This window comes from Ranitomeya variabilis, chromosome 3 (assembly GCF_051348905.1).
Source record: "Ranitomeya variabilis isolate aRanVar5 chromosome 3, aRanVar5.hap1, whole genome shotgun sequence".
Lineage (NCBI taxonomy): Eukaryota > Metazoa > Chordata > Amphibia > Anura > Dendrobatidae > Ranitomeya > Ranitomeya variabilis.
Window position 1 is genome coordinate 690,790,527 of NC_135234.1, and position 21,714 is coordinate 690,812,240.

Here is a 21,714-nt window from a genome sequence, read left to right on the forward strand (position 1 = left end):
GGATTTATTATACCCCTATCACTTAATTAATAATACTTTATTTTTGGCTATGATATTATTATTAGTGTTATGATATTCTCCTTATCCTGTCATAGATCGTGTTTATATTATATGTGATGCCCTGCTCCCCTTGTTTTTTTAATTATTTGTCGTTTTTTAATTATTTGTCATATATTTTTATCATGTCTAGTCTATTTTTGATTGGTGTCCTTAATAAAGTTGTGTTTATTATGAAATAGATTTTTTGTATCATGCTTTTATGATTGATTCTAGTGTTCAAGCAGTTTTTTAGGTATAACCTCTTCTATGGGTGCCTACACCTCCACCCATTCCTCCCCCAAACCAACCTTGGCCGAAACAGGCCCAAATGGCATCCTATAACCCACCTGCCCAGTATGGCCACTTGTACAGACCCAGTGTTGGAGGCTGGTCCCAACCTAGCTTTGGATGACATGGCCATATTGGGGGGGTATAAGTCACATGGCTTCCAGAATCCCCAGGAGTATAATGTAAATTATCCCTATGGACACTTTGCTGTTCACCAATCTGATCCTGGCCACAACATACATCATGGCCAAGATTATACACCCACACAGAGTGAAGGCCAAGTTGGACACCAAAGCCAGCAAGAAAGAGAGGCTGTACTCCCGCCATCACCTCCACCATTGTTCCAAAATTTGTAATGTATTTTGGTATCTGATTTTGCTATAGCAAATTTCTGATTATGTTTGATTGTTGTGTTTAACAAAATTTGAAAAAAAGTTTATGGCTAAATTTCTCAGGCCACAAAAGCCATATGACTGAAATATGGTTTGAATTTAAAAAAATTCTCTTTTGGCTTTATAAAAAAATATTAAAAAGCCAGGTTTTGTCTCTTATTGAAATAATTACTACAAGATAAAACATTAAAAACAAAAACATCTATAAGCTAAAGAAAATTAACACACACAATAACTTAAATGAAAAAAAATAATTTATATACACAAACATTTTAAACTTACAACATAGATACAGCATGCTCTTGCCATGAGGTGTCACAAAATAATTAGTGAAAATATCAATTACTTTCAGTCCAGAGAGCAGACGACGCTGAAGGATCACATGTGGTCTAGGCCTACCCACATTGCCCAACACACCTTCTCAACCATCAGATGAAGAGCATTCATGAAGTCGGGTGAAGTTATGTAGGACCACACATGCTTTGATTACCTCATTTACATTGGCTTCACTCAGCTGAATGGCTTACTGGAGGACTCGACATTTGGTACAAAGGTGCACTCCACCAGTCACCGTGCGCGTGATAGGCGCAAGTTAAAGATCCTACGCCGGTGATCCAGGTTTCGATGGGGATATGGCCTCATTACATGCCTTGTTAACTGAAAGGCCTCATCTGCTCCAAGGACTTAATGCACAGAATCTTGATTGGAGCCTGGAAGCTGATGTGGTGGTAGGTCCAACTGGTTATTGCGCAGCCGCCAACCCATAATGGAAGAATTGAAGACTCTAGAGTCTCCAGTTCTTCCATAGGCCCCAATGTCTACAGTTATAAACCTGTAGTGACTGTCAACCACAGCTAACAGCACTACTGAAAAATACTGTTTATAATTATAGAATTGGGGCCCTGAGTTCGGTGATACGCACACGGATGTGTTTGGCATCAAGGGCTCCAACACAATTGGGAAATTGGCAGTGCTCCTCAAATCCCCAGGCAATCCGTAACCAGTCTTCCATCTTGGGCTCAGGCATGACCACTTGATGAAGTCGTGACCAGATTAATGAACAGGTAGACCGGACTATGCCTGAGATTGTAGACTTCCCAATCAAATATTCATGATGGAGTGCAGCATACGAAAGTCCAGTTGTAAGGAAGCTAAACGAAAACAAATTTGGAAAAAAACCCATTAAAACTGGTTCAAGGTTTTAAGCAAATCATATAGAGCACAAGTACTGTGTGGAAATAACAAGCCAGGCTATCGCTACCTTAAAGAAATTTACACTGGCTGTGTGAATTTCACATAAATAACATATTATTATTTACTAAGAGTAGAGATTTGAGAAATATTAAGAATAAAATAACCGAAACTGCAGAACTAGATAAGACATTTAGAGACTCATCATCAACATAGAGTATGAGGCCGGCGTCACACTGGCGAGTTTTACGGACGTAAGAGCGCAGAAACTACGTCCGTAAAACTCGCATAACATACGGCACAATTATTCTCAATGGGGCTGCTCCTATTAGCCGTATATTACGGTTCAGTATTATACGGCTTTCTACGGCCGTACAAAATCGCAGCATGCTGCGTTTGTCAGCGTACTGCGCAAAAAAATCGCCAATGAAAGTCTATGGGGGCGAGAAAAATACGGATTCCACACGGACCAGCAGTGTGACTTGCGAGAAATACGCAGCGCTGTTAGTGAAAAGTCGGTAATTCAATTGCCGGCTTTTCATTTCTCCTGCACAAACCCGACAGGATATGAGACCTGGTTTACATACAGTAAACCATCTCATATCCCCTTTTTTTTTGCATATTCCACACTACTAATGTTAGTAGTGTGTATGTGCAAAATTTGGGCGCTGTAGCTGCTAAAATAAAGGGTTAAATGGCGGAAAAAATTGGCGTGGGCTCCCGCGCAATTTTCTCCGCCAGAGTGGTAAAGCCAGTGACTGAGGGCAGATATTAATAGCCAGGAGAGGGTCCATGGTTATTGGCCCCCCCGTGGCTAAAAACATCTGCCCCCAGCCACCCCAGAAAAGGCACATCTGGAAGATGCGCCTATTCTGGCACTTGGCCACTCTCTTCCCACTCCCTGTAGCGGTGGGATATGGGGTAATGAAGGGTTAATGCCACCTTGCTATTGGAAGGTGACATTAAGCCAGATTAATGATGGAGAGGCGTCAATTATGTCACCTATCCATTATTAATCCAATTGTAGGAAAGGGTTAAAAAACACACACACATGATTGAAAAGTATTTTAATGAAATAAACACAGCGGTTGTTGTAATAATTTATTGTTCTCTCAAATCCATTTGCAGTCCCTCGCTTGGCAAAATAATAAACGCACAAGATACATACCTTCTGGTGAACCGTCTCGTCCCACGATGTAATCCATCTGAAGGGGTTAACTAATATTACAGGCAGGAGCCCTGCTATAATGCAGCTGTGCTCCGTGCTTGTAATTCCCCTGCGAATGAATGAAATGTAGGTCATTGACCTACATTTCCTTCAGTCGCGGTGATGCGCCCCCTGGTGGATGTCCTCATATGACCTGGAGCGTGGGAAAAAGTTCCCAGGCTGCAGTTCATGAGAACATCCACCAGAGGGCGCCTCACCGCGACTGAAGGAAATGTAGGTCAATGACCTACATTTCATTCATTCGCAGGGGAATTACAAGCACGGAGCACAGCTGCATTATAGCAGGGCTCCTGCCTGTAATATTAGTTAACCCCTTCAGATGGATTACATCGTTGGACCTGACAGTACATCAGAAGGTATGTATCTTGTGCGTTTATTATGTTGCCAAGCGAGGGACTGCAAATGGATTTGAGAGAACAATAAATTATTACAACAACCGCTGTGTTTATTTCATTAAAATACTTTTCAATCATGTGTGTGTGTGTTTTTTAACCCTTTCCTACAATTGGATTAATAATGGATAGGTGTCATAATTGACGCCTCTCCATCATTAATCTGGCTTAATGTCACCTTCCAATAGCAAGGTGGCATTAACCCTTCATTACCCCATATCCCACCGCTACAGGGAGTGGGAAGAGAGTGGCCAAGTGCCAGAATAGGCGCATCTTCCAGATGTGCCTTTTCTGGGGTGGCTGGGGGCAGATGTTTTTAGCCACGGGGGGGCCAATAACCATGGACCCTCTCCTGGCTATTAATATCTGCCCTCAGTCACTGGCTTTACCGCTCTGGCGGAGAAAATTGCGCGGGAGCCCACGCCAATTTTTTCCGCCATTTAACCCTTTATTTTAGCAGCTACAGCGCTGAAATTTTGCACATACACACTACTAACATTAGTAGTGTGGAATATGCAAAAAAAAGGGGGATATGAGATGGTTTACTGTATGTAATCATGTCTCATATCCTGTCGGGTTTGTGCAGGAGAAATGAAAAGCCGGCAATTGAATTACCGGCTGTTCACAGATATCGCGCTGATTGAAATCTAAATACAGAATATATATATATGTGTCACAATGATATATATATATATACTGTATATATGTTTTCCCGAACATTTGAGCACATAAATCCATTAGATGTCAGTTTTGCAAGCCTGCGCGAAAATCTCGCAGTACGGATGCCATACGGATTACATACGGAGGATGCCATGCGCAAAATACGCTGAAACACCCTGACTACGGATCACTATTTTGGGAACATTTCTCCGTATTACGGCCGTAGTACGGACGTATAATACGTGGCGTATTGTCTTACGCCAAGTGTGACGCCGGCCTGAGAAGGAGGAATACATACCGTAACGTAAGGAGAAGACGCTCCTCAGCAGATATACATTTGCGCATCCTGGTGTCCTGAAAGGTGATACCAGAGAGCACTGTCTCCAACAAAAGATTAAAGGTGGCAAGGCTCATGCGACAATATTGATTGAACTTGTCGGGACAAAGACCCAAACACCTATCTATGGATAACCAGAGAGTACCAAGACAAGAAAAATGTATTAAAAATATACTTTATTCAATGTACATCATAATAACTCCATAAAATAATTTATATTATTAAATAAATTAAAATCCAATAATTGGACACAGGACAAAAAGATAATAGCATATAATATGCTGGCCAAATTCACATAGGTACTCCCTTATCCTCGCTGCTTATATGTGAAACACTCAATAAGGGAATATAAAAGTGCAATTGTGCTGTGCTTATATATAAAAAGGGGGACAAAAGCAGTATAAATAAAACACCCTGCTATGTGCTTGAACCGTGTTCAACAGTGTTGAGCTAAAAAATGCAATTATGCTCAAAATTATACGTGCCAAGAGATAGCATACAAAAGTGCAAAGTGCTGCGGCATTAAATTCAGCCGACTCAATACCACACAAATGTGCAAAGACACGGAGGGGGGACTATCAAGATTGCAGGTTAATACCTTTAAGTGGCCGCGTCCTGTGTACACGCACCCCAACGCGGGTTGTGTCCGCAGAGATGCATACAGATGGTGGAAATTGCCTTTAGTGAGGCGTTGCCTCAAAAGCGGATGGACCCACATTCGTCTCCTCCTCGGATACACTATCAGTGGGTATGGCTGCCCAAAGAGGCGTGACAAAACCCAGTTGTATAGAACACGCTCAGTTGGGGTGAACCTAAGTGTGTCTGATATGTTGCCAACAAAGAACCAATATACCAACACAAGCACAGCAACAAAATGGCCAGATCGGAGGCTGTCACCTGTTGTAGAGGCAATAAATAGGGTTGCTGATGATGATTTCAATTATTTTCAGGCCTCAAAACCGTTAAATGTCCATTTTGCAAGGTTGCGAGAAAAAAACGCTATACGGATGACCAACGGAGGATTACATGCGCAAAATACGCAGCCACAGCTTGCCATGGATGACATACGTATCACTGTTCAGGGAGCATTTCTGCGTATTACGACTGTAAAAAAAAAAACGGACCGTATTTTTATACGTTAGGTGTGACGCCGGCCTATCGGGATTAGAGATGGGTGAGCCCGAACACCTACTGTTACAGACGCCTCTCCATTACTTATCTGTGGGCTCGATGTTACCTGACTATACAAAGGTGACATCAACCTCACAAATATTAACCCCACCTGTCACCACCACAGGGCAAGTGGGAAGATCCGGGGAAATCTCCAGAATTGGCACATGTAATAGTTGCACCTTTTCTGGGACGGCTGCAGGCTGCTATTTTTAGACTGGGGGTACCAATATCCATGGTCTATTACCAGCCTGAGAATACCAGCACCCAGCTATCTGCTTTAGCTTGACTGGTTGTCAAAAATGGGGGGGGGAACCCAATGCCATTTTTAAAAATTATTTATTTAAATAATTAAAAAACACTGCATGGGGACCTCTCTATTCTTGATAACCAGCCATGAGAAAGCTGACTGCAGGGGGTTGCAGCCACGCTGGTTATCAAAAACAGAGGGGAACCCACGCCATTATTTTTTAATATATTGTGCAGGCGCTGGCTGATGAATACTGTTGTCAGCGACAGCAGGCGTAAGCTGAGGGGGGTAGTAGTCCCATCAGCTGACGCCTGTGACCGGAGGTATACTTTTTACCCCCTGTCACAGCTGCTCAGAGTGGCAAATTATGGATGTTCGGTCCCTCCATTCATCTGAGAGAAGTGCAGATTCGGGTTCAGGCACTGTTCTGGTACCCAAACTAAACCTTTTTTCAACTGTTCGGCTGAACCCGCCGGACCCGAATACCCAGGGGTTTGCCCATCACTAATCAGGATGTCCTTGAGATGTGGGAGGAAAACTGAAGAACCCATGTAAACACGGGTAGCACATACAAACTCCTTGAGATTGTCCTTGGTGGGCCTAAAGTACAGAGGTATAAACACTACTTGTGCCACCAAATAGGGCGCTGCTGGAGAAAGCCTTCATAACATGTCATCAGATGGAGCATGGTAGCATTTTTTTGCCAGATTCCAAAGTATATCCATGTAGGGCAGATAAGAAGTATATTTCTAGTTGGAAAAAAAAAATCTGTGCAGTAGCATCTATCAGCGATCTTAGTGGAGACAATTTTTTTTCTCTAGCAAAATGGCACTGGCGGCGCCGGCAACAGTAGCATCTATCCGATTGCCAATAGATGCTACTGTGCAGACGCGGCCAGTGCTATTTTGAGAAAGATTATTTTCTGTTTTTACATAATAAATGTATACGACTAAATAAAACAATTTAATGCACATTATACATGCAATCATGCTGTGGTGCAGGCACCGCCACCGTCTGCTTGCTGAATGTAATTTTCTTTTTCAGGTCACTGAGGGATCAGTGACATGTCCGAAGCCATACTGATGCATATGGAAACAGAGCACCACGTAAAGCCCCGCCCCGGAGCACGAGCATATCATTAACTGAAAATAAAGATTAAACAACAACCATTAGATGGATTTAATCAACCCAGGTATCACTTTAATCAGTATAACGGCGCCGACCTGACACTTTCTGTAGGTTACTCGGCACAATCCTGCTGACAGGTTCCCTTTAATACAGAGCCATAATACCGCCATGTTCATGAGACCTAATTCTAAATTTAGAGAACAGGATTGGTTTCCCTACAGCTAAGTTTCCATAATACCCAAATTGGTATCACTAAGGATGTGTTCACACATTGCGACTGTGATTTTTATTTTTTTTTTTTTTGACGCATCTGTTACAAAAACTCCATAATATGTTATGATTTTTGAAAATCCCTTCGAGAATGTGTGAGTAAGGGTATGTTTCCACGTTCAGAAAATGCTGCGTGTTTGATGCTGCGCAGAGCCGCAGCGTCCAACACGCAGCGTCCAGATGTTGCAGCATAGTGGAGGGGATTTTATGAAATCCCGTCTCCGCTATGCGTGGTAACACGCATCCGGCGGCCCTGCGATTCCAGACATGCGGTGCGTCTTTTTAGATCGCAGCATGTTGGTTTACCTTGCGGCGATGCTGCGCCGCCGCAAGGTAAAACACAGGGCCCTATGTGTGGGGAGCGATGATCCCGGATGTGTGCAATGAACACATCCGGCATCATCGCGTCTACAGAAGGGGTGGGGCTTTGGGCGGAGCGCGTTTGCCGCTCCGTCCAAACCGCCGGCCATCCTGAACGTGGACACATACCCTAAGACCCGGTTTGCATGGGCATATTTTTGGTCTATGTTCTGTAAGGGCTCATTCCCACTTGTGATGAAATGATGTTATTCTATCATTGTGTGATCATCTGCATTTTTTTTTCCAGCTTGAATCGGATCACGATCGAACTGGAAAAAAATCACAGCATACTGCATTTGTAATCGGAAATCAGATTGCATCCCACAATAAAAGTCAATGGGTGCAAGAAAAAAATCACATAGCACTTGGACCATGCGAGTAATGTCTGATTTTTACACACCGATCGCCTTTGAAAAGCCGGCAATTCATCTGCCGCATACAGTAAAATCACTGCGTGACAGGTTACGAAGAATAGCTAGAATAGATATATACACATAGAATAGATAGATATATAGATGTCAGTGACACACACATATATACCGTATTTTCCGGCGCATAAGACGACTGGGGGTATAAGACGACCCCCCAACCTTTCCAGTTAAAATATAAAATCTTCTTAAAAGTCGGGGGTCTTCTTATACGCTGTATGTCGTCTTATAGGGCCGGTGACTAATGTGCCTTTTGGGGGGGGAGTGGTCCCGATGACGAAGAGGGGGCGTCATGGTGGGGTGCTGGGGAGCGGCGGCTGCTCCCCTTTGTGCCGCGTGGGTGCTGTGGGGCGGCGGCTCCTCTTCGTTCAGCATCGGGGTTCTGTGCTGTGGGGCGGCGGCGGCGGCGTATCTTCATGCAGAGTCAGTCGGGGCCCCCACTGACTCTGCATGAAGATACGCCGCCGCCCCACAGCACAGAGCCCCGACGCTGCACGAAGAGGAGCCGCCGCCCCACAGCACCCACGCGGCACAAAGAGGAGCAGCTGCCGCCGCTCCCCAGCACCCCACGCTGACGCTGCAGCTACAATGAGGTAATGGGGCATACTCCACTCACACTTTCCTGTGAGACACCCCCTCTTCGTCATCGGGACCACTCCCCCCCATCCACCCACCATATACACCCGGCGTACAAGACGATACCCGGCGTATAAGACGACCCCCGACTTTTAAGAAGATTTTCAGGGGTTAAAAAGTCGTCTTATACGCCGGAAAATACGGTATATATTACATAGATAGAAGAAAAGCCAGCAATTCAGCAGGCACGTATGGTAAAATCACAGCAGGATCTGACAGCATAGAATAGATGGATTACATACAGTATATACACATAGAATAGATAGATATAGATATTTCAGTGACATATACAATTAGTACAGTGTGTGTGCAGCTTACTGTACATGTATTTAGTTATTAAAAGATTAAAAAAATGGCGTGGGCTCCCGCATAATTTTCTTACCTAGCAGAGGGAAAACCGACACCTGAGGGCAGATGTTTATAGCCTGGGAAGGGGGTAATACCCATGGAGCTTCCCAGGCTAGATGTGAAAAATCGGATTGTACTCGCATGAAAAATGCATGACATTTGCATTACACTCATCTGACTTTGCAGGAACAAAATCGGACTGATTTTAATATCGCTAGTGTGACTCCAATGTGAAAAACAGATAACAGACAACACATGGACCAATGTAAGTGAATTGGTTGTTTAGCGTTTTTCTGCCTAGTTCAGCCTAGGAGTCTATGTGGGGGCTCACGCTGTATATAAGAGTCTGTGGGGGCTCACATTGTATACGAGAGTCTATGTGGGGGCTCACATTGTATACAAGAGTCAATGTATGGGTTCATACTGTATATAGGAGACTATGTGAGGGCTCATATTGTATACTGGGACTATGTTGGGGCTCATAGTATATAGAGGACTCAAACTGTATATAGGGCTCTGTGTGCGGGCTCATACGGTATATAGGGGGATGTCAGCATACTTAATTCTGCTCAATATTAAGTGGTACAATTAATATGAATAATTATAATTAATGTTAAAATTATTATTGAGCGTCATTAACTTCAGCCTCCACAACAGTCATGGTCTCACTTGTAGCCCTTTGGTCAAATTAATCTCCCACCCCTGCTATAGACTATAATGGGTACATGTTCCATCCGTGAAAAACAGGGATAGAATATATATGTGAGAAAAGGCAATCAGAATGCTGACTTAGGCTGTGTATTGCTCAGACAATGCAATTATGGTACATTTTTTTGCTAAAAATATGCGTCATGACCACAAGGTGTGAATACCGTCATAACAATGGCGTGAGTCAGATAATACAGATGTTACACGGTTGCTGCTGGTTAACAAGGTAGAAGGTTCACGGGGAAATAACAGCGTCATAATCTGACACCTGATGTCAAAATAAAAACATCATAAATAAAGCTCGGTTATATACAGATTCTGACCAATCAGCCCGATCTTACAGCTGATGACGTTGGTCTGTGTTGACCATTTACATACTATTATTTTGTTATTATAGATCCAATTCTCATCTTCCTTATAAAGAAAAACCTTTGTATTCCCTTTTTTTTTATTAAACTTTAGTAGAATACATTACACAATATGAAACAAAACATGCCATTAAAAAAAATAAAAGAAGGATAAGAGAAAAAAAAAGAAATGAGGGGAAAACAACAGAATGAGACAGAAACAATCAAAACAAATCCAGCTATTTCTATATCAGATACCTTTTAAATACTTTTTATTCTATACAATCAATGTGATTGGCAGACGATGAACGAGCGTCCGAAGGTATACGGTACTTTTTTGTCGGCTATCATGCAGCCTAATCATGCAGCCTAAACCTCATGAACTAGCAAAACGATTGTTTCATCGGGTGAAATGATCCTTTAATTTTCACAAAAGATCATCGTTCTTGGGAGCTCGGCATCCTGGGTAGGCAGGACCTGCGCTGCCGAGAACAATGGCAGCCGATGTGCTCCTGAAGCACCACTGGCCAGAACCGTGATATATGAATGAATTTACAGGGAATGTTCCAGCAGGTTTTTGCTATTTAATCTGAGGACAGCATAATGCAGGGATCCGAGACCTTGATTCCAGGGATGTGTCACTTATTAGGCTGTGTGCTGTGGTTTCAATACAATCAGTATTTTATCAGCAGGAGATTATCACTGCAGGACTAGGTCTCACGTGCCAGGCAGTCCAGGTAATCTGTAAAACCCCGCCCCCTCCACTGACTGGCAGCTTGCCGACAGTGTACATAAGAAGCTGCCAATCAGTGTAGTGGGCGGGGATATACAGAGCTTCGCATTCTGACCACTGACCCATCTACAGCAGAGAAAGCAGTGATTCTATCAAAACTGCACCAAATAGTCCAGTACGTGACACATCGCTGAAATCAGGCTCTCTGTCCCTACAATATGCCCCTTTCTGTTTTCATTTCCAAACCTGCTGACAGATTGACTTTACGATGAATTTCTGTGTATTCTGCAGCAACAAGGGAGGAAGATGCTAGAAGAAACTACTGCAGAGGTAAAACCTGCACCGCTTCTTCTCAGCGTCTCTTCCCTTGGCTCGGAGTGTATGTCTCAGAAGAAACATTTAGAAGCAGTTATGCCCACCAAAGTTTATTAACCCTTTACAAGCAGCTACTTCCATTTCCTTTATCTGGACTGCATAACACACAGGGACATCTTATTACACAGCTGATGAGTAATAATATGAAGTAAAGGTCAGGTAACTGATTTGGGAGTGAAAAAAAAATTGTGTTTTGTTGATTTGCCGCAGTTTGGATGTGTTCATGAATTAATTTGCCACATTCAGACTTCACTTTTGGCAAATCTAATATATAAAGCTGAATGTGTGTATGTATGTGTGTATGTCCGGGACTGGCATCTGAACCGTCGCAGCTACAGCCACAAAATTTTGCACAGTCACACGTCTGGACCCCGAGAGCGTCATAGGCTATGTTGTGAGGTGAAATTTTAACCCCGCGCTTTCCAATTCACCAAACAATTTTGCCCCTATCTACATAATGGGGAAAAAATGAAAGGAAAAGTGTTGGAGGCAAATTAACAGCTGCCAGATGTGAACAAGGGGGACTTAAAGAATGAGAGCGATGGCGCCAAAGAGTATATACTGTACAGTTGCTAAGGTGGGGCCCCGACATGGGATAATCACCACACCACCACGGGGATATGAACACACACACAAAATGCGCCACACACTACCACGTGCTCGAACACATATACCACCCACAGCGCACATTTCACCACACATACACCAACCTCGCCACATAAAAGTCGAAACACAAAAGTCGCCGCTCAAAACTCGCCACGCGCAAAACTCTCCACATGCAAAACTCGCCACACGTGCAAAACTCGCCACATGGAAAACTCGCCACACGCAAAACTTGCACACGCGGAAAAATTGCCACATGCACAAAAGTTGCAACACATGCAAAAGTTGCCTCACACAAAACTTGCACATACTCAAAAGGCACCACACATAAAACTCGCCACGCGCAAAACTCGCCATGCGCAAAACTCGCCATGCGCAAAACTTGCTGCACACAACTTGCTACACTAACCTGTCACATGCAACTCAACACACAAAAAGTTGCTACACGCATGTCGCCACACAAAACTCATCTCACAAAAGTCGCTACATGCATGTCACCACACGCAACTCAACACACACAACTTGACACACGAAACTCGCCCTAAAACACACACAAGTCTGGTATTATCCTTCAAAAATAAAAATCTGATTAATAAGCAGACAAACTACAAGAGCAACAAATGTACCATATAGGAATCCGGCAGCTGTCAGTCACATGACCAGTCTATTATGTGTTGTGAATTCTGTTTGTGGGCTCCCCCGGTGGTGTTTTATGGTATTGCCACTTATTTGCCTTCTTCTATCCTTGATCACCTGTTGACACCCATTAGGGGAGTTTCCTATTTAAGGCTGCTTGGCTGCTGGTCCGATGCCGGCCAACAATGTATCAGTAGCATTCTGTTGCATTCTCCTGCCTCAAGTTCCAGTTCAGCTAAGTTGAATTTTGTTCCTAGTTAATGTTATTTTTTGTCCAGCTATCTGCAATGTGACTCTCTGCAGCTGGACGCTCTCGTGGACTGAAATTGCCACTCCAGTGGCATGAGTTGTCACTGGAGTTTTAAAGTAATTTCAGGATGGTGTTTTTGAGTAGTGTTTTGAAGTTGACTGTGAAGTAACTCTTTCCTGTACTTCTGCTATCTAGTAAGCGGACCTCACTGTGCTAAATCTGCTGTTCATCCTACGTATGTCTTTTCCTCTTGACTCACCGTCAATATTTGTGGGGACTGCTATCTCCTTTTGGGGTTCATCTCTGGAGGTAAGGCAGGCCTGTATATTCCTCTGATAGGGGTAGTTAGATCTCCGGCTGGCGCGTGGTGTCTAGGGCATCGTAGGAAACACTCCCCGGCTACTTCCATTGTCGTGTCAGGTTCAGGTCACGGTCACTTTAGTTTCCATCACCCGAGAGCTAGTCCGTTTGTTATTTTTGATTTCCCTGCCATTGGGAAAATCATGACAGTTTGGCCGGCCCGCATGTGTGTAAACTATGCACTAAAGCAGGAAAGGATATGAAAAGGTTTTTTTTCCTTCTGTGTTTGGAAAGTGCACCTTAGTGCTTATTTGTACTCCTTGCTTAAACTGCAGTCTTCAGCCTTTTTTTTTTTTTTCTCCTCTCCTCTTAATCTTTGAATGGCTTTGGTTACACCTGTTTGAATCATGGATCCACAGAGTTTGGTTGCAGGTCTGAATAACCTGGCTTCAAAGGTCCAGAACTTACAAGATTTTGTTATACGTGCTCCAATGTCTGAACCTAAGATCCCTATGCCTGAATTTTTTACCGGAGACAGATCCCGTTTTTTGAATTTCAGAGAGAATTGTAAATTGTTTTTGTCTCTGAAATCTCACTCTGCTGGTGATCCTGCGCAACAGGTTAAAATTGTTATTTCTCTATTGCGGGGTGACCCACAAAGTTGGGCATTTGCATTGTCGCCAGGGGATCCTGCGTTATTAAATGTAGATGCGTTTTTTCTGGCTTTGGGGTTGCTTTATGAAGAACCTAATTTAGAGATTTTGGCTGAGAAAGCCTTGATAGCTCTTTCCCAAGGGCAAGATGAAGCTGAGATATACTGCCAGAAGTTTCGTAAATGGTCGGTACTTACTAAATGGAATGAGTGCGCTCTAGCAGCTAATTTCAGAGAAGGTCTCTCTGATGCCGTGAAGGATGTCATGGTGGGGTTCCCTGTGCCTACAGGTCTGAATGATGCCATGAAATTGGCTATCCAGATTGATCGGCGTTTACGGGAGCGCAAATCTGTGCACCATATGGCGGTATCTTCTGAGCAAAAATCTGTGCACCATATGGCGGTATCTTTTGAGCAAAAACCTGTGCACCATATGGCGGTATCTTTTGAGCAAAAACCTGTGCACCATATGGCGGTATCTTCTGAGCAAAAACCTGTGCACCATATGGCGGTATCTTCTGAGCAAAAACCTGTGCATCATTTGGCGGTGACCTCTGAAAAGGCACCAGAGCATATGCAATGCGATAGTGTATTGTCTAGAGGCGAACGACAGAATTACAGGCGCAAAAATGGGTTGTGCTTCTATTGTGGAGATCCAGCTCATGTTATATCAGCATGCTCTAAACGCATAAAGAAGGTTGATAAAAAGGTTGATAAATCTTTTTCTATGGGTACCTTGCAGTCTAAATTTCTTTTGTCCGTGACATTGATTTGTACTTTATCATCTGTTACTGTGGATGCTTATGTGGATTCTGGCGCCGCTCTGAGTCTCATGGATTGGTCCTTTGCCAAGCGTTGTGGGTTTGATTTAGAGCCTCTGGAGGTTTCTATTCCCTTAAAGGGTATTGATTCTACACCTTTGGCTAGCAATAAACCACAATATTGGACACAAGTGACTATGCATCTCTCCCCAGACCATCAGGAGATTATTCGTTTCCTTGTGTTATATAATCTACATGACGTATTAGTACTTGGATTACCATGGTTACAAATTCATAATCCAGTCTTGGACTGGAGATCAATGTCTGTGCTGAGTTGGGGATGTCGGGGGATTCATGGGGATGCACCTTTGGTTCCCATTTCTTCATCTACTCCCTCTGAGATCCCAGCATTTCTGTCAGATTTTTATGATGTCTTTCAGGAGCCTAAAACTGATTCTCTCCCCCCTCACAGAGAGTGTGACTGCGCTATTGAGTTGATTCCCGGTAGTAAATTTCCTAAGGGTCGCTTGTTTAATTTGTCTGTACCTGAACATACTGCTATGCGGGAGTATATCAGAGAATCTTTAGAAAAGGGTCATATTCGCTCCTCTTTGTCTCCATTGGGGGCAGGGTTTTTCTTTGTGGGTAAAAAGGATGGTTCATTGAGACCTTGTATCGACTATCGACTTCTGAATAAGATTACTGTTAAATACCAGTACCCGTTACCTTTACTGACTGATCTTTTTGCTCGCATAAAGGGGGCGAAGTGGTTCACTAAGATCGATCTACGTGGTGCGTATAATTTGGTGCGGATTAAGCAGGGGGATGAGTGGAAGACCGCATTTAATACGCCTGAAGGCCATTTTGAGTATTTGGTAATGCCTTTCGGTCTCGCGAATGCCCCTTCCGTTTTTCAGTCCTTTATGCACGATATTTTCCGTGAATATCTGGATAAATTTATGATTGTGTATTTGGATATTTTGATTTTTTCGGAGGACTGGGAATCTCATGTTCAACAGGTCAGGAGAGTTTTTCAGGTTTTACGAGCTAATTCTCTATTTGTGAAGGGCTCAAAGTGTATTTTTGGGGTTCAGAGAATTTCCTTTCTGGGATATATTTTTTCCCCTTCATCTATGGAGATGGACCCTGTTAAGGTTCAGGCTATTTGTGATTGGATACAACCTACTTCTCTAAAGAGTCTTCAGAAATTCTTGGGATTTGCTAATTTCTATCGCCGATTCATAGCGGGTTTTTCTGCCATTGCTAAACCTTTGACTGATTTGACCAAGAAGGGTGCTGATGTTGCTAATTGGTCCTCTGCGGCTGTGGAGGCCTTTCGGGAGCTTAAGCGCCGCTTTTCTTCTGCTCCTGTGTTGCGCCAGCCTGATGTTTCGCTCCCGTTCCAGGTTGAAGTAGATGCTTCCGAGATCGGAGCAGGTGCAGTTTTGTCGCAGAAAGGTCCTGACTGCTCAGTGATGAGACCATGTGCGTTTTTCTCTCGAAAGTTTTCGCCCGCTGAGCGAAATTATGATGTTGGAAATCGGGAGCTCTTGGCCATGAAGTGGGCATTTGAGGAGTGGCGTCATTGGCTTGAGGGTGCTAGACACCAGGTGGTGGTCTTGACTGACCACAAAAATCTAATTTATCTTGAGTCAGCCAGGCGTCTGAATCCTAGACAGGCGCGCTGGTCGTTGTTTTTCTCTCTATTTAACTTTGTGGTCTCATATCTGCCTGGGTCTAAGAATGTGAGGGCGGATGCCCTCTCTAGGAGTTTTGAGCCTGACTCGCCTGGTGATTCCGAACCTACTGGCATCCTGAAGGATGGGGTGATATTGTCAGCTGTCTCCCCAGACCTGCGGCGCTCTTTGCAGGAGTTTCAGGTGGATAGGCCTGATCGCTGTCCGCCTGGTAGACTGTTTGTCCCTGATGACTGGACCAGTAGAGTTATTTCGGAGGTTCACTCTTCCGCGTTGGCAGGTCATCCTGGAATTTTTGGCACCAGGGATCTGGTGTCTAGGTCCTTCTGGTGGCCTTCCTTGTCTCGAGATGTACGTATTTTTGTGCAGTCTTGTGATGTTTGTGCTCGGGCTAAGCCCTGCTGTTCCCGGGCCAGCGGGTTGTTGTTGCCCTTGCCTATTCCTAAGAGGCCTTGGACGCACATCTCTATGGACTTTATTTCTGACCTTCCTGTTTCTCGTAGGATGTCCGTCATCTGGGTGGTGTGTGACCGTTTTTCCAAGATGGTTCACTTGGTACCTTTGCCCAAATTGCCCTCCTCCTCTGAGCTGGTCCCTCTATTTTTTCAGAATGTTGTGCGTTTGCATGGTATTCCTGAGAATATAGTTTCTGACAGGGGTACTCAGTTTGTGTCTAGATTTTGGCGGGCGTTCTGTGCCAGGATGGGCATCGACTTGTCGTTTTCGTCTGCATTCCATCCTCAGACTAATGGCCAGACTGAGCGTACTAATCAGACCTTGGAGACTTACTTGAGGTGTTTTGTGTCTGCTGATCAGGACGATTGGCTTGATTTTTTGCCATTGGCAGAGTTTGCCCTTAACAATCGGGCCAGTTCTGCCACTTTGGTTTCTCCATTTTTTTGTAATTCAGGGTTTCACCCTCGCTTTTCGTCCGGTCAATTGGAGTCTTCGGATTGTCCTGGAGTAGATGCTGTGGTTGATAGAATGCATCAGATTTGGGGACAGGTTGTGGACAATCTGAAGTTGTCCCAGGAGAAGACTCAACAGTTCACTAATCGTCATCGGCGTGTCGGTCCTCGTCTTTGTGTTGGGGACCTGGTTTGGTTGTCTTCTCGATTTGTTCCTATGAAGGTCTCGTCTCCTAAGTTTAAGCCTCGGTTTATCGGCCCTTATAGGATTCTGGAGGTTCTCAATCCTGTGTCCTTTCGTTTGGACCTCCCAGCATCTTTTACTATTCATAATGTTTTTCATCGGTCATTATTGCGGAGGTATGAGGTGCCGGTTGTTCCGTCTGCTGATCCTCCTGCTCCTGTGCTGGTTGAGGGTGAGTTGGAGTATGTGGTAGAAAAGATCTTGGACTCCCGTGTTTCCAGACGGAAACTTCAGTATCTGGTTAAGTGGAAAGGCTATGGTCAGGAGGATAATTCTTGGGTGACAGCATCTGATGTTCATGCTCCTGATTTGGTTCGTGCATTCCATAGTGCTCATCCAGATCGCCCTGGTGGTTCTGGTGAGGGTTCGGTGCCCCCTCCTTAAGGGGGGGGTACTGTTGTGAATTCTGTTTGTGGGCTCCCCCGGTGGTGTTTTATGGTATTGCCACTTATTTGCCTTCTTCTATCCTTGATCACCTGTTGACACCCATTAGGGGAGTTTCCTATTTAAGGCTGCTTGGCTGCTGGTCCGATGCCGGCCAACAATGTATCAGTAGCATTCTGTTGCATTCTCCTGCCTCAAGTTCCAGTTCAGCTAAGTTGAATTTTGTTCCTAGTTAATGTTATTTTTTGTCCAGCTATCTGCAATGTGACTCTCTGCAGCTGGAAGCTCTCGTGGACTGAAATTGCCACTCCAGTGGCATGAGTTGTCACTGGAGTTTTAAAGTAATTTCAGGATGGTGTTTTTGAGTAGTGTTTTGAAGTTGACTGTGAAGTAACTCTTTCCTGTACTTCTGCTATCTAGTAAGCGGACCTCACTGTGCTAAATCTGCTGTTCATCCTACGTATGTCTTTTCCTCTTGACTCACCGTCAATATTTGTGGGGGCCTGCTATCTCCTTTTGGGGTTCATCTCTGGAGGTAAGGCAGGCCTGTATATTCCTCTGATAGGGGTAGTTAGATCTCCGGCTGGCGCGTGGTGTCTAGGGCATCGTAGGAAACACTCCCCGGCTACTTCCAGTGTTGTCAGGTTCAGGTCACGGTCACTTTAGTTTCCATCACCCGAGAGCTAGTCCGTTTGTTATTTTTGATTTCCCTGCCATTGGGAAAATCATGACAATTATGTGTATGTGTGAGCTAATACATACTGCCAGGGGGTGGGCTTACTGTTGGCTGGGGATTTATCAGGCTGCCAATTTAGCTTACAAATACTGAGGTAAAAATACTGACCAAATAACGTGTGTACGAGGTCTAATACAGGAGGAGATGACATACAGATATATACTATATACAGGAGGAGATGACACACAGGTATATACTATATACAGGAGGAGATGACACACAGATATATACTATATACAGGAGAGATGACACACAGGTATATACTATATAGAGGAGGAGATGACATACAGGTACATACTACATACAGGAGGAGATGACATACAGGTATATACTATATACAGGAGCAGATGACACACAGGTATATACTATATACAGGAGCAGATTACCTACAGGTATATAGTATATACAGGAGGAGATGACATACAGGTATATGCTATGTATAGGAGGAGATGACATACAGGTATATACTATATACAGGAGAGATGACACACAGGTATATACTATATAGAGGAGGAGATGACATACAGGTACATACTACATACAGGAGGAGATGACATACAGGTATATACTATATACAGGAGCAGATGACACACAGGTATATACTATATACAGGAGCAGATTACCTACAGGTATATAGTATATACAGGAGGAGATGACATACAGGTATATGCTATGTATAGGAGGAGATGACATACAGGTATATACTATATACAGGAGGAGATGACACACAGATATATACTATATATAGGTGAGATGACACACAGGTATATACTATATACAGGAGGAGATTACATACAGGTATATACTATATACAGGGGAGATGACACAGCAGGTATATACTATATACAGGGGAGATGACATACAGGTATATACTATATACAGGAGATGACATACAGGTGTATACTATATATAAGGGAGATGACAAACGTATATACTGAGGTGAAAATGAGAGGTGTGAGGTGAAAATTAAAAGGTGTGAGTGCAAAATGAGAGGAGTGAGGGAAAATAGTGGAGTGATCGGAAAATGACAGATGTGAGGTCGAAATGACAAGTGTTAGGGGGGAATGAGAGGAGTGAGGGGGGAATGAGAGGAGTGAGGGGGAAAATAAGAGGAGTGAGGGGGAAAATGAGAGGTGTGAGGGAGAAAATGAGAGATGTGAGGGGGAAAATGAAAGATGTGATGGGGAAAATGAGAGGCGTGATGGGAAAATAAGAGAAGTGAGGTGCTATAACTAACCACAGATATTTACTATGCCCAGGCAACGCCGGGCTCTTCAGCTAGTATATGATAAAAATAGGGGAATGGATTCTCTTATTGTAGTCTACGGAGCAACAACTTGACAAAATGGTAAAACAAACAAAACCCCTGACAAGATTTGAGCACAAGGTTCCATTTACCAATCAGCCAATCAGATACTGTATAGAATTTTAATGCCCTCCCTCCCCCCTTCTGCATAGTTGGTATCTTCCAGAAACTAAAATTTCCCCAGATTTTGTGCTCATTCTGGTAAAATGGAAGTAAAACCCAGTAATACTGAAGGGAAATCATCTGCTAATGACGTGTATTTCAGAAAAGTTACAGAACTCCATCTTCTGCTACTTGTTGCATTTTTTTTTCGCAAAAGTGATCGGGTCTTCTTTAAAGTGGATCTGTTACCAGCTTCCACAACACAAACTGCTTTGGGCTCAGACAGCTATGTAATAATACTGTATATGCAGTTTGTAATGTGAAAGCTGGTGCCAAATTCACCTTAATTGCTCCTGTAATGGTGAAGGAGTGAAGTTAAAGGGGTTGTCTGGTCTTAGGCTACAAGTCTGCAGTCACTTTGTGTGACTGCAGACTTGTGAATCCTCACATCGTGTGCCCTGCGTGCTGTGAGGATTCCCTGGCCGCAGGAGCGCGGTTAGGTGACCGCAAGTATGCTATATGCATACTCCCGGTCACATTCTGACTAGACTGTGTCCAGCCTTGCTCAACGTACTTACATTGACTGAGGCAGAGCACTTCTAGTCAGCATGTGACCGCATGTATGCAAACCAAATACTTGTGGTCACGTGATCTCCGATCCTGGTGCCGGAGAATCCTCACAGCACGCAGGGCACACGAGGTGAGAATTCACAAGTCTGCGGTCACACAAAGTGATTGCAGACTTGTAGCTTAAGTCTAGATAACCCCACTAAACACACAGTGCAAGGTTTGCCACCAGAAAAGATCACTGTGGTCCTAGCTGGGGACACTTTGTGATCAGCTTATTATCAAGGAATTCTTCAGTCAAGTAGGCACTGTGCAAAATGAAGAACGCCTTCAAGAACTAGCAGTCCCCAACAGAGATGATATCGATGGGCCATGTCACAGCTTTGTCAGCAGAATATACTGTAAAAATAAAACGGTGAATAAATTAAAATATCACAGTCCTTCTGGAGTACAGCGGCCTCTGGTCTTAGCACTCCTGGAGTTTCTGTAGAATGAGTTTTAGCTGCTCCCGGACAGAATCACAATAATCACAAGTCTTGTTAGTCATTTTCCAGGTCATATTGGTGATTATCGTAGTTAAACATTCTTGAGCTAAGTTCAGATCTTGATCAAACTTGCGGTCGTCTGTCTGGAGAGCCATATGTGTGCAGATGTTCCTGAACTCTACGCTGTCCTGGGGAACAAGAGAAATGACATATGTTAGGTTAGGTAAAGGGACCATTCACTATTAAGTGTAACCTAACTGGTTATTCCCATCTTTAGACGTGACCATATATCCTACTGATAGGTGAGGGTTCGTCGCTGGGACCTCCAAAGAGCTTGAGAACGGGGTGGTTGGCTATTCCAGGTCCTCAAATGGAACGGTGATGCGTATATCGAACCACCGCTTCATTCAGACAGGGCATTTCAGAGCTCCGTTCTCGTTGGGAGAGAACGTCTAAAGATGAGAATAACCCTTTAATTACATATTCAAGATAGGCACAAATCACATTTCTACTGAATATTCCTCATTTATGAGCTGTAACAATATGACAAGAGCCAAAATCAGATTCCTCGGCCTATATTCTGTAGAGAGATGCTGCTGCTCTGCTTTATTGCCTGAATTACCCAGTCCAAAAAAAAGAAGCAAATACAGGAAAATGCACTTCCACTCATTCCAACAATGTAGGGCATCAATCATTCATAATCTGTCGGGATCCGACCCTGTGATCACTTGTTCTTCGCCCAGTGTATGAACAAAAGCATTGTTATGTAGGAAAAATCTGTGCTGAACATGTGAAAAGGAGGC

General features: G+C 43.8%; 1 protein-coding gene across 4 annotated transcripts in view; it reads right to left on the reverse strand.

Moving 5' to 3' along the window:
- Positions 1 to 19,238: 19,238 nt before the first annotated feature.
- The window catches only part of DLEU7 (deleted in lymphocytic leukemia 7), a 48,082-nt gene continuing 45,606 nt past the window's right edge, over positions 19,239 to 21,714 (reverse strand). For all 4 annotated transcript variants that reach the window (XM_077298106.1, XM_077298105.1, XM_077298104.1 and 1 more), the window contains one exon: positions 19,239 to 21,099. In XM_077298106.1, the coding sequence (XP_077154221.1) occupies positions 20,893 to 21,099 (207 nt within the window). In that variant the 3' untranslated portion in view covers positions 19,239 to 20,892. The remainder of the gene's footprint in view (positions 21,100 to 21,714) is intronic.